General features: G+C 31.9%; 2 protein-coding genes and 2 long non-coding RNA genes across 4 annotated transcripts; all 4 read right to left on the bottom strand.

Moving 5' to 3' along the window:
* Window positions 1-1,172: 1,172 nt before the first annotated feature.
* On the bottom strand, window positions 1,173-9,483 carry LOC111427227 (Dipeptidase B). The gene is made up of 7 exons (XM_023062244.2): window positions 9,402-9,483; window positions 8,708-8,855; window positions 8,222-8,612; window positions 5,004-5,684; window positions 4,603-4,702; window positions 1,810-2,004; window positions 1,173-1,450 (listed from the first exon to the last, which is right to left on the bottom strand). Exons 1-7 carry the CDS (start codon window positions 9,466-9,468, stop codon window positions 1,281-1,283), a joined length of 1,752 nt encoding a protein of 583 aa, XP_022918012.2. The 5' UTR covers window positions 9,469-9,483; the 3' UTR covers window positions 1,173-1,280.
* A 767-nt stretch (window positions 9,484-10,250) lies between these two features.
* On the bottom strand, window positions 10,251-10,815 carry LOC139428935 (uncharacterized). Its single transcript, XM_071194009.1, has 2 exons — window positions 10,668-10,815; window positions 10,251-10,616 (listed from the first exon to the last, which is right to left on the bottom strand). The coding sequence occupies exons 1-2, from the start codon at window positions 10,767-10,769 to the stop codon at window positions 10,257-10,259; spliced, it is 462 nt and encodes a 153-aa protein (XP_071050110.1). The 5' UTR covers window positions 10,770-10,815; the 3' UTR covers window positions 10,251-10,256.
* A 1,122-nt stretch (window positions 10,816-11,937) lies between these two features.
* On the bottom strand, window positions 11,938-12,526 carry LOC111427062 (uncharacterized). The gene is made up of 2 exons (XR_011639614.1): window positions 12,315-12,526; window positions 11,938-12,251 (listed from the first exon to the last, which is right to left on the bottom strand). It is a non-coding gene; the product is annotated as an uncharacterized lncRNA (long non-coding RNA).
* A 64-nt stretch (window positions 12,527-12,590) lies between these two features.
* LOC111427188 (uncharacterized) lies at window positions 12,591-13,110 on the bottom strand. The gene is made up of 2 exons (XR_011639615.1): window positions 12,970-13,110; window positions 12,591-12,898 (listed from the first exon to the last, which is right to left on the bottom strand). It is a non-coding gene; the product is annotated as an uncharacterized lncRNA (long non-coding RNA).
* Between the last annotated feature and the right edge of the window lie 988 nt (window positions 13,111-14,098).

Here is a 14,098-nt window from a genome sequence, read left to right as displayed (position 1 = left end):
TTTCAAATACAAGTTTCTTTGTTAATCATGGCGCATTTTTTGTCGATATTTACTTGCATTGTTTTTTGTTTCGTTGCTATGGCAACCAACATTGTTATTTTAAATGGGATGCATACTTTTTTTGCATACTTTTATAGACGATAAGTTCTTTCATGCGACAATGTAATAATTAATAAAGAATTTTTTATTTGAAACATTTTTATTTAAAACCACAATTGGCGAAGTTATTGGCTATATTCCAGACATTTGACACACCCTGTATTAGAACTTTTGATATAGTATATGTACCTTTTTTATGTAAAAATGACGCAGATTCAAAAATATACTCATGATTTTAATTAAGAATTCATTCAGGCTTTTTTCATAAAAACTACTTTTTTGTGTATTTATAATAAAAATTAATACTGTTTCTTAATAATATTCTCAATAAGTATTGTAAATTGTATTGTACAAAACACAGAAAAAACTACTTAAAAATTTACAGTCCTCGGTTAATTTAAGGGCGTAAAACACTAAAAGTAGTATTGTTAGTTAAAGAAACGTTTGCAACTGTGCGTTTTACAACAAAAGCCTCATTGTCGCAAACATATTTATCCGTAAAATTGGAGAGGCATGGTACGTATTGACAGGATTAAGTATTGTAATTTAAAAAAAGACGTCAAAAATCAGGTAGCTCGGTTCTTTTTTTTGTCTTATTGTGGGATTAAAAAGAACGATTTAAACCCACCTTTTTAAAAACGAAACAAAACGTTTGGTCGATGATTATTCACGGCGTTTCCTGATCTTTCTGATCCTTTTTTGACATACGGCTCTAATTCTTGCAAGATGCATCCTTGAAAGCGACCAGGAACAGGATGTGGTGGTTCCGTTCGACGACGATGTGTCACAGTCGCTCCATTTAATTTCAAATGCAACGAGAAACAATACTAACCTTGATTAGGTGCTTTTTTTATACGATCTTTTAAAAGACTAAACGAGCACGCTGCATCTTGTTAGAAACCGCTCGTTTTTTTATTTACCTTTTCGTAACAGGCTGCTGCAATACTCACGCATCGAAATAATATCGCTGCCTTGAACTTTTCGATTTTCATTTCCTAGTGGCTTACGGTGTCTATGCATGTATGTGTATGCGGTAGTAAGAGAAGGGAATTATACATAAGACAACACACCGATAAAAACATCATAAAATTTATTATTGTTATAAGCAGTTTTACACTTCTCACGATACACTCGGCAATAAGTACAAAGTTTCACATGTAAACGACGGAATTTTCAATACATCAACTGAACAAAAATGCCTTTGAAAGGGCTAAAATTGGCGCTCCCGTTGCGGGATTAGGAAAATCACCTGCCGATCCAGCGATATCCAAATGGCTGTATTTAATCGGTTTCTGGTTACCAGATCCGTGCTTGTCCAAACCGGAAGCGAGTATAAGGAAACCGGCTGGGCCTGCAAAAGAGCGATGGACGTAAATTACATGTGCAAAAGGCGCGACATAAAATGTCAAATATAAAAGTGACGTAACAGCGCGAGTACACGGCGCGAGGTAGTAAGTGTTCATTCATGCATTTGACCTTAGATTATGTAATAAAATTGTGCGTTTTATAGCTTAGTACTAATCTATCCGTGTATTGAGCAGGGGGCACTTGGCCTTGGTCATATTGACGCCCGATTCCTCGGGATTACTTTTCTTGTCTCGCGAGACGATTGCAATCGATTGCATAAGGAAACCAATAAAAAAACGAATTCAATAATATAACTTGAATCGACTAAATATTCACTAAATATTTAAAAATTTTATTTATTACCTTGATGACCTCTCGCAGTTCTTGAAGATGCAGCGTTACTACACTGCATTACATCATCCCCTTGAGCTTTTCCCCTATGGAAAGCTAAATCCTCTCGTCGTATTGTGGACACCTCAAAAGGATCGGAATATTTTTCACCAGCCGTTTGAAGCCTAGTACTAGTACCGGCTCTCTTAGCGGGCCCATTATCCATAACTGCAAATAAGAATTCACATAAGAATTCCCAATTAATATGCATTTAATTCGTGCGAATCGAGACAGGAAATGCACCCCATTAAATAAAGTTTTTCTGTTAACCATTAATTATAGTCGATTCGCTCAAAAAATGGTACAATTTCCTCTCTCGACCGACGTAATATGCAACATCCTCTTCCAGTTGGAGCGCAACTTAGCTTATAGACATACGAATTATAAATCGATAAAATATTGAAGACAAGAAGACGAAGAAAAGTAAATAAACGGTCGAAATTGAGGTCAGCGATAGCATTTCATGGAAGACAGTGAGTAACGGTGCTGATTCGCACTTCCCTCGGCCATTCCGAACTTATCATCGTTGACCATCGCGAACGGAATTGGAACACCGCTTTCTTCGTTTCCCCTCACTCCGAAGAGGAGGAAAAAGCAAAGGAAAAAAGCGTTTTCCCTTCCAGCGACCAGGTGTCGAGATAACTGTTTCTCTCCTCCTCCTCCGCCTCGTCCTTCTTCTATGCCGACTTTTTGAAGGAAATTGTCGTCGCGAAGGGGTCCGCTATGCGACCCCGTTTCAACCGCGCATAAAATTCCAATACTCCCACCGCCGTCAGGTTAAAAATCCCAGAATCCTTCTGAACAGAGGAGATAGAGTCGGACTGTTGAACGCGGAAACGGCTACCATAGGCATAGAAACGACCTGGTCGTGTGCTGAACCGACATTGCCTTCTGTACAAACCGATAAAAAATCGAATACCACTGGTACATAACACTTAATGAATATTGTATCATAGCCAGCGTCATGGTTGTGTTACCCTTTGCTTTAGAAGGTCTCCGTAACTGTAAACGCTCTCAAGGCTTACAGCTGATAATTACGATACTTCGATTACATAAAATCTATAGCTAAACACTGGTGATTCAGGTTGTTAGACGATTTAATATTTTACATGGAAAATAAGAATTTAGAGCTTTTATTCTTCGAAACATTCATAAATGAACTCGAAAATATAATTAATTTAAGTGGCATGAATGTGAGAAACCCAAAATGAAGATACCTTGAATTTTTGTAGTTATTAATGCTTATCGTTATAAAATGATCTTTATCTTGGCAACATTTGATGATACAACTTTAATTAACCGTATTACTTAAAGAAAAATACTCGAAAGAAATCAAAAATACTTATATTTATAATTTAGTTAATGTCGTGTTTTTTTTTTACCAAAAAAATCTTCTTATCTCAGGGACGGTTGTCGCCACAAATTTTAATTAAAGGTACTCCTTTACGAAATACACTTCCAAGAATTCAAAAATGGACTCAAAATTACAATTTATTCAGTGGCGTGACTGTCGCAGGGCACAAAATGAAGCCACCTTGGATTTTTCGGGTTCTTAATGTTTGTTCGCAAAAAATCTTTTTTATCCTCAGAATGGTTACTCATACAATTTTTGATAAGGAGTACTTTTTTATGCAAAATACTTCAAAGAATTCGAAAATGTACTCAAGATTATAATTTAGTTAGTATAATATATGCAAGAAGCTGTTGAATGATACCCTAAATTGTTGTGTTTTTTAACCAATAAATCTTTTAGTCTTTGGGGACGCTTGGTGTTACATCTTATAATTAACAGCACTTTTTCATGTAAAATACTTCGAGGAATTCATAAATACATTTAAAATTTTAATTCGGTGAGTGCCGCAGATGTTGCAGGGGTGATATGCTTAATTTCTATGATTTTTACCAAAAAATCGGTTACACCTTGAAACGGTTGATGTTACATCTTTTAATGAAAAAAGCTTTTTTACATGACATACTTCAAGGAATTCAGAAATATACTCAAAATTAGATTTTCAATAAACGATATTGAGATTAAATCTAATTAAAGTTCATATAAAGACTTTAAATAAATGATTGTATCGTTTTACGAAATCCGACTTCTAATAAGTGTAGGAGTAAAGGTAGTTTTTCCAATTACAATTTGGAATAATAGATGATTTCATCGATAATTTGGAGTGATATTTGAAGTGAAAGTATATCTATATCCGTAAGTTTTCCACCTGAGAAACCAGCGATAAATGAGTCAGCCCAAAAGAAAACCACATATGCATATTAAATAGAAAGTTGTCAGCTATAAAAAAAGGTCATAATTTAAAAAATCTGGGTTAGATTCCTTTACAAATACCGAAATGGAAAAAACTTGTTTTGTTAAAAACAAAAAATAAAAACGTCCGATGAAAAATGACGATAATGTGAATGAAATATGAAATATGCGATGAAAATTTTTGCTGAAATATGTAAACGATGGAATATGTTATAATAATATTCCATTATAAATAGATATTTAAAAAACATCGGGCAACGGTTCTTTCTGTACGGTTTCCTTTACACGCTGACCCCAATCTAATGCTAATATTAGCTGTTTTTACTGTGAAACTAACGGTATTATCGTACTAACCGCCTATACTAATTCAAAAATTTTGTGAATTTAATTGGTCACCAAGTCTACAAATTTATTTGTAATAAAATCCAAATTCAAATAATAATCATTAAATTAAGTCCATTTAATAAAACCTATAAAAAAGTATCAACAAGACTTTTACATACCAATAGAATATCCAGTTCCAACTGTTAGAAATGCATGTCCTGTTAACGTAGCTATAGTAAACAAACTTGGATTAACAGCATCCATCGCTAATTCCTTCATCTGTAATAAATAATAAAATATAAAATTTAAATGACTGTAGGTTAGACAACCAAGCAAACAATTCGAAAGTCAACTTAAAGCAAACTATAATAATCTTTTAAGCAAAGTTTCAAACTTCCTTCATAGATGGTGCATTAAAATTTTAGAAATAAAGAAATCTTTTAAATTTCAAATAATATCTTGTCACTTCTGTCTACAATACATAATCAACATTGTTTATAATTGGCAAATATTGTAAACAATATTTACCTGATAAGATTAAATACTTCACAAGTAATTTTTTTAAAATATAAATACCAACCTTACAAAGAACATCAGCCATAACCATTCTTCCTTCAGCGTCGGTATTTCCAACTCGGACTAAAGCTCCCGATCTAGCTTTCATAAGTTCATCGGCAACATAACAGTTGGATCCAACGCTATTCCTCACTAAACTCAAAGCTCCAATTACTTTAACGTTTTCCGGCTTGAGTAAATTAACAACTTGCATAAAACCAGCCACGGCTGCAGCTCCACATTTATCACGTGACATTCCCGCCATAATTCCCCCAGCTTTAATATCAGCACCTCCAGTATCATAAGTAACACCTTTTCCGACTAACATAATAGTTTCGGTAATTTTACTTTGATCCTGGGGGTTATACTCCATGTAAATAATTCTTCCTCGGTGGCGTTCAACGACACTAGCTGCTCTATTAACAGCTTCGAACAAAGGATATTCTTTTGAGATAACAGAAATGTCGTCGATAACATCCAATTTTATCGAGGAATTTTTAAACGCCGACTCGACGTATTCTTGGACTTTAGGAGGAGCCATTCTTTCCGGATCTCCAGATCCTATGTCCCGGGCTATTTTTAAACCACTTTCGAGGATTAACGCTTGCCTTAAAACGCTGGTTGTTTTGTCTTTGTTGTCGGTCCATATTCCCAATTTTTCGATCGTTGGGAGTTTTTTGGGATTTAATTCTTTAATTTGTAAAGGCTGAAAAGATTAAAAGAAGTAAGATAAAATAGTATTTGAAAGGATTATATTTATTTCAAGTGGGTTGTTTCTTTTAAAATAGATGGTGTTATAAATCATATTGGACAATTAAGATTGCGTAAATAATTTGTTATCATAATGAGATGAGACAAAATTGAATTGGTTTTAAATAGAATTAAATGATAACTTTTTTGATTTATTAAATTCAATCATTTTATCAATATTAAGTAAATAGAAATACTTGACTCTGTAGTAAATTGTGGTTATCTTTCCAACGGATCAAGTTTGAATTACATCCCACATTTACATGTCTCCAATTGCAGTTCTTCTTCTTGCCCCTATTTTTAATGTAGGAAATATGGATGACAAGTGGCTTAAATGTAATGGAGGTATACTCTGCCTTTTTAATACCATAAAAGCGGATTAAAAGACCTCGAACAAAGAGTGGTAAAAGCTACGAAGGAAGGGAATGCGGGAGAAATAAACATTTGTGACAAAAACAGGTGATGCATAATACCAAGGCTGCAGCTGCTTACCTTGATATGATGCAAAATAATACTACACTGGTCCAAGAACCTTGACTTATTAAATCCAGATTAATCCAGATTTAATACAGACAGGAGGTTAATTCTGGGCGTGCTACTATTTTGTGGTGCCTCAAGCTTGGCAAGTTAAAAATTTTCTAAGACACCTCTTTCAAGTTGAGAAATCTCTCTGGATATCTATCAGAATACCAAGAAAACCCCGCTAAATGGTTGGCCAATGAAATGAAGAAAATTAAAAATAGTTTTGAGATACAAAACTAAAAATAACTTAAACTAAGCTGTGATTACACTGATTCCTTAAGCTTGCATCAAATAGTGGTTTGATTGTTAGAGCCTTTAGTAAATCCATGCTTAGGGGGAAAGATGCAATTAACTTTTGGGTTGGGTTGGGTTTTTATTGGAGAGGCTCACAAACAGAAGGATAACGGTGGAGATAGAAGAGAAATATTAAGTCAAGAGCAGTACGGATACAGGAAGGGGAGGGGAACGGTAGATGCTGTGATGGCTGTGATACACCGAAAAAGAGAGCAGGGGAAAACTTCCTTAACACATAGAGGCCTCTCTGTAATGGTAATATTAGATATAAGAAATGCATTCAGTACCGTGGGGGAAGATAATGGAGGCGATGGACGAGGGAGGATTCTCAAGAGGAATAAACGCCCAATACCTGTTTGCAGATGTTTCCCCAACCTCGTTAAAAAAAGGGTTTGGTTGGGTTGGGTTGGGTTTTTGACAGCTGATATAGAAAGGTTTGCTTATGAAAAAGTTTTATTGTTTATACGTAGTAATAAGTTATCTATCAAACATGGAAATTTTTCACTACAGAAAGGATAAAAATGCTGAGATGAATTGACAGAACGCCAAAACTGGATTGCAAAATTTCGATGCGATAATTTTGATAATGATAAGAAGAAAATGTCTTCACTGGGAACTAGAAACTGGTTGTCTACAACAATATTAAAAGCAAGAGATCATGGTGTAAAAAATATGAACTGGCTCAAAGCACTTCGAAAACCGATATTCATCAAAAAAGGTGATGTATAGGTACTATCTCTTTTGTGGGATTTCAAAGGAATCATTCTGATTATTATTTGTTCCGGTCTTTACAAAGTTTTTTAGACGGCGACTCAAATGAGGAAGTCAAAAATCACCTGGATCAGCTTTTTACCAGCAAGATGGTTTTGCAGCAATCATGGTACTGCCAAAAAGATGGCAACAAGTTGGACTAGAAAGGACAATATATAATTAAGAAAACTTATATTTAACTTAACTTATAGAGTACCTTCTATCATCATCATACTTTTTCCTGGAAATAAAGTTGGTAAAGAAACTCTGTTCCGCTTTTTGATATCTCACTATTCTAGGAAATTATGCGTCGACAGATGATGAGAATACATTATGTATTTCTTGGGAGTGAATATTAAATATGAACTTTGATAATATTGGGTTTTTGTTATATTTTGTAACTCTCCAGAAAATTTGAAAAAATTTTGTGATAATTATTTGGGTTAATTGATTGAAAAGATATAATAGAATATTTTTTTAAATTAATTTTTCTAATTCATTTTATAAATGCGTGGTTATTTTTAATCATGTGCAAAAGATAAGAGCGCGATGTAATCATAATCCGTAGAGGACAATCACTCTTTTTACACACATATTTTTAAACGTTATCAGTAATAAATTCGAAAAATGGCTCATTGAAGGACATATAAACAAAATAGAATCGTATTATTTAAAAAATGTCATTTAACATTCATCATTGAACTCTATAAATATAATGTACTCTGTCCAAGGTCAATATTTTTATCGATACATTTCGACTTATGAACATAACAATATCAACAAGTAATTACTCTTCATCATTAGTTAATCCAACAATCGTACTTATTCGTGTAATGATTCATCTCATCGTTTTTCTTTTGTTGTTAACTTTTTTGTTATAAACTCTTTTGTTTGAAATTTAAAATAAGAAAGAATTAAAAAAATTACCACATATAATCCTTCAAAAACTCCAAGTAATGTCACCAATTCGGCGTCTTCAAAATCAGGATGTGTTTGTAGTGCTATCAACAACTTTTTAAATCCTGCTTTTAAAGCGGTTTGTACTCCTTTGACTGCCGTTTCCCGTAACGACCTCACATCATCGTAGTCGGGATCGATAGTTCCAGTTGGGGCATGAATTAATCGACTACCAGGATTTTCTTTCAACGGTAAAATTCTTATTTCTTTTTCAGCGAGTGGATCGACTGTTAAACATTCTGAAAGAGCGCCGGTAAAACTTTCTATCTTCGTTTCTTGTCCATTGGAGTTTACAAGCAAGACGCAATCGTACCCTGAGGCCGTCAGCTGGTATTCTTCGACGACTTCGAAAGGATAATTCCTGCGGAAGAAGTATTAAAGGAAAATATTAATTTCATTTCGATAAGATAAAGTATGTGTAAGGAAAAATATAGATATATTTAAAAAGTTTCGTACCGTTTTAGCTGTTCCATGGTTATAGTGGTGATTCGGCTGAATTCACTAAGTTTTTGTATTGCTGTTTCCTGCTTTATGAAATCTTTAGCTCGGCGAGTGGTGGGAGGAATGCACTTGATGTGCAACCAGCCAATAGCCGCGAGGCTATCTATAGAATGAAAAAAAAATCCGGGTTAGTAACCAGCAGGAAAATGATTCCTGCTGTACCAAAATATATCTACTACAATGAAGATGGCGCTTTTTATACATTACTTTTTGTATTTAATTAACTACAACACAAGATTAATAACGTTTTAAAACCATAAAAAATTAACTTAATTTAATTAACTAAACCACACATAAATCTTTAATTACTCATTAATAACAAAAAAATAAAAACCTCAACAAATGAAATAAATATATCTTCTAAATAGGCTTATTTAGGTACAATAAAGTGGCACACATAGTGGCACGGTGTTAATTGCACTTTATACTCCTAAAGAGCTTGAAAACTGTAGACTAAATAGTTGTTTAGAAGCACTGTTAACGTGTGAATATATTCTTTTCATATAGTGAAAGAGTTTACGAATGTTTCCGAGAAAATCATTTTAAACTCCTTATTTCAAAGTAAATTGTAACATAACTTTCCTATTCGTTTCTTATTCAAAACAATTAGTAATAAGTAAATTGGCTTAATTATAACAGTGCAACTTACCGTGAAAGAAATATTGTAAATATTTTGAAAACGTCTGTATCGCTTTGAAAAACGTTGCTGGTGCCATTGTTTCCGTAAATTTTTTTCGATTAACGGTGAATTTTAATTTTTTTTGAACATCGTTATAAAACAATTATATTATATTTGACGTGAAAATGAGTTTGTTGTCATTTTCAAAAACGATTTCTTAACCGTATCTTTCGCGTGTATAAAATAAATTAAAATATCATCTCAGGAGAACGAAAACGATTTATTCAAAAAACATTCTTTGTTTAGATTTATAGAGCGTTAAAACTTTAAGTGAGTACCCCATTTCTTTCAGGAAATTTTGGCGATTAAATTATTGTTTTCAAATAGATTTAAAAGAAAAATGTTACGTCCAGTGGGTTAAACTTTAATTCACCGTTACGTGTCATATTAGAAATTTAAACATGTTCTAAATTTAACCTGCACTTATACCTACATATAACGTATATGTGTAGTTCAAATTATCTCTAATAAATGGTTTGTTATAATAATCGTCCACTTATTAATACTAATTATTGATAAGATTATCATTTATGTGTACTTACGTGTCAATGTTATAGACAAAAAAATTTTTTAATTTCTTTTCTTTATTTAAAATAAAAATAGAAATAATTTTACGACTCAATTTACTTACTGACCTACATATGAACTCCTCTTTGCCATTATGTAGTGACAGTGATCTTCTAGCACGTTCCATAGATTTTGCATGCAGGTTACACAACGTCTAAGCAAGAACATGGTAATTGCACCTCTTTACTTCTTCATGATTCAAAAAAGAAAAACAATCACTTGAATTTATCAAACAAAATAAAACAAAGAAAATAATTATTATTGTTTATTATTATTCAATAATTTTTTATTTACTTGTTTAAAATCCTTTTTTAATTGTTTAAACTTCTTTTTTTCATTAATTTTAATTTTAAACCCAGCAATTTTGACCGTATTATTCGAAGATTTCGTATCGACCTTAAAATAAGCGTAATTTAAGCTGCTGTGAAAAAATCCTTCTGGATTAACTGCCGCAACCCATTCCAACGACTTAGTTGTGTTTTTATTTTTTAAAAATGCCACGACAAGTTGCATTTTTCCATCGGGACGAATTGCTTTATTTCCAAACGCTTCCATTATGCTATCGTAAACATCCGGTTGCATTCCTTCCAAACCTTGTTGTTCCAACATTTGTATTTTCTAAAACAAAAAAAAATTATTAGATATATACGATGATTAATATATACTCACGATATCGATCGTTTTTTGATCATTCTCTTGCTTTTGGGGTTTCTTTTTGTGTTCAGCTGTCAATGTAAATACGAAAAGTACGGAAATTATTAAATGACGCATCACAAATAATTGTCAAAATATTTAGAAGGATTTATCATAGAAAATTGAACTGATAAAAAGTCAATAAAATTGGAAATAAATAAAATTCATTGAATTTTTATTTTATTTTTTAAAGATTCCACATTTATGTTTGATGCACTATAATTTATTGACTAATATGCAATAGAAACTTTTCATCTAACAAGTGCCATGATATACAGGTCTTTATTAGACATGCGGCAAAAATTCAAGGGACTACTACTTCTAAGAATATTTTCTCATTTGATAATTTTTGAAAAACCAGTGTGAAATGACAGATGTATTTTATTTATGGGCTTGCTGATGGTAATTTATTGAAAGCTAATTTCCCCACCGTAATATTCCTGATTTGGAGCAAAATCTTCCAAAGTATTTATCAACGTTTTCATGAAACAGGCTCAGTGAAACAAACTGAAGGATCAGGAAGGCCAATGACAATCAGAACGGTAGAACTGGAAGAGAATGTGTTGAACATAATAGAGGAACAACCAGGCATTTCTACTCAAATAATTGCAAATACTTTGAATGTAAGTAATGGGACTGTTTGCAAAATTCTTAAAAATTATTTGTTGTACCACGTTTAGTGGTACATTTTGTCAATGGCTCTTGGATAAATTGGTTCAAATCCCTTAACTACTGACTTCGATTCTTTTGACTGATGAAGCGAATTTTTCAGGAAATGCAATAAGGAATTTTCATAATAACCATGTGCTAGAAAACTGGCTAGTTGGACCAGTATTTCTTCCAAGAAAACTTACCGGCGAAGTGTATTGCAACTTTTTGGAACAAAAGTTACATCAGTTTCTAGAGGATGTATCATTGGCAATAAGAAATTCAATGTGGACTATGCACGATGGTGCACAAGCGCATTTTAGTAGGTTCTCACTTGTGGCCTGCCCGATTCCAGGACTTAAACTTCCTAGATTTTTTTTTATGGGGCCATCTTAAATATTTAGTTTACACTACTCCAATGAAAAATGTGGAAGTCTTGCGAAGTCCTATAACTGCTGACTGTAATTCATTAAGAAACGATCAATTGTTTTTGAAAGGATTGAAAGGGAATGAGGAGAAGATTAGAAGAAGATTGGTAAACAACTCTAATGTTATTTACAAGCTATTATGATCTAACTGTCACAATACCAACGCAATAGAATAAAAAAATATATTTTTTATTTTAGCTGGCTTTTATTTTTAACATTAAACGGCAATAACATAAACTTGACGTGATACGCCGCTTTGAGTAACTTTATAGTAACCATAAGTGACACTGTTATGTTCAATACCACAAGGTTGTTCCGCCACTACCCAGTTTTTGCCCTTGGTAGTTGCTTTCGATTTTAAATACGGCACGAGAAGTTGCATTCTCCCTTGGCAACTACTGCCTAAATCAAAAGCTTCCTCAATACTCTCAATTACGTCTAAATGCATGGAGGCCATATTATTGTGTTCAACTATTTCAACAGTCTACAAAATTGTACATAAAAAAGTAATGACTTTAATAAATAATTTAAAAAAAATTTAACTTACGATTTGTTTGGCTTGTTTTTTTACTTCATTATTAGCAAAAACTAAAGTTGATGCTAACAGTACAAAGAAAATTGTGACTTTCATGTTTTAGTTTGTTCAATAATCTTGATCGATACTCAAGTTATTATAAACTGGATTTCGTTTTGTCTTTCTCATTTTATAGTAAAGTATATCAATCAATTTTCGGAAAAAAAAGTTCTTTCCATTAGTTCAATTGATTTTAAGTGTTTGTTTATGATTAAAATAGATTCAATTAAAATGAAAGTGATAACAAACTAACTTTTTAAATCTGTTTATTGAAATTATAAAATTTATTCATAACCAATTATTTTAACATAAGATTTTGCGCCATAACTGTCGGTAACCTCAAAATAACCATAAATATCACTGTTGTGATAAAACCCGCAATCATCTTCTGAAGCCATCCACTTCAAGTGAGCGGTAGAATCTCTAAGTTTTAAATATGCTACGAGAACTTGCATTTTTCCTTGACATGAAGCTCCGTATTCAAAAGCTTCTGTGATGCTCTCAAGAATGTCAATATACATTTCATCGATATTATCTTGTTCTATAGCTTCAATTAGCTAGAAAAACAAAAAAAATATATATTTAATTATTTTTAGTCTGATTAAATTTAAAAGAAAAGATTACTTACGATTGCTTTAGGTTGTTTATTAACATTTTCTGCTCCAAAAACTAAAGCATAAGTACAAAGAATAAAAGTTAATTTTATAAGCTTCATCATAAAGTATTTTTTATAAAAATGTTTTTTTGTTTCAATTTAAAGTGAACTGAAGATTAAAAAATGAGATGAAGTGTTTAATAGGTGAAATTTTTTTGGGTAATCAGTAAAAATTATCTTAAGTGTGTAGATAATAAAAATCAGTACATTGAATCATAATGATTTCATACGAAAAATGTGGTACGCATTAAAGATTACTTATCTAATTATTTGAGGGTTATGAACGACTTTCATGATTGTGACTAGAAAAAATGTGTTCTAATTAAATTTCTCTAGATTTTCCATTTGATCGTTAACGGCAGTTCAAGTTTCTATTTAAAATGATCATTACTCAAACACCTTAGTTACAGTTACAGAGATAACCCTTATAAAAGTTATATTATTAAAGAGAAATTGAAATAAAAAGTGATACGAAATTTAAATAATTTATGTGGATTAAAAATTCCATCGCAAAGATAATGAATGTCTTTGGTGTTATGAAATTATCAACACATTATAGTTGATAATTAATTAAATAAATGAAACCGTGTAATTATTTTCTCATACTGGTTATATCTGGTTCAAAAATGCTATAAACTTAATTCTTATACAAATCAAATTTAAAATAATATATATTCTCATATCTACATTAAAATTAATGGTTTGACGTCCACGAAATATTTTTGTATAGATTTTTTAAATCGTCGACCTATATATTAAAGGCTATCTGATTTTAATTACTAATATAATCTTGAGTAACTTCGGGTTTTCGACTTATTGGTGACAGAGAATCTAGGATAAACATATATTATTTTTAACAACTTCTTTAAATATTTAGAAATTGAATTTAGAAATTAGAATTGGAATTTAACACCTTTTAATAAATTTATTATTAATACGAAATAATTTAAAATTTAAGAGATAAAATCTTAAATTAATTTTTGCTGTTCAATCACAACGTTTTGGAATCACACAAAAATTTAAGTAGGATTTTTAAGCGTAGTTTATTAAAGCATCAATAAGGAGTATAAGGAATCGGCACCATCTGCGACCAAAATTTTAT

The sequence above is a fragment of the Onthophagus taurus genome, chromosome 2 (assembly GCF_036711975.1).
Source record: "Onthophagus taurus isolate NC chromosome 2, IU_Otau_3.0, whole genome shotgun sequence".
NCBI classification, from domain to species: domain Eukaryota; kingdom Metazoa; phylum Arthropoda; class Insecta; order Coleoptera; family Scarabaeidae; genus Onthophagus; species Onthophagus taurus.
Note: the sequence above shows the minus strand (reverse complement) of the source record. Positions and strands in the feature narration are given on the sequence as shown.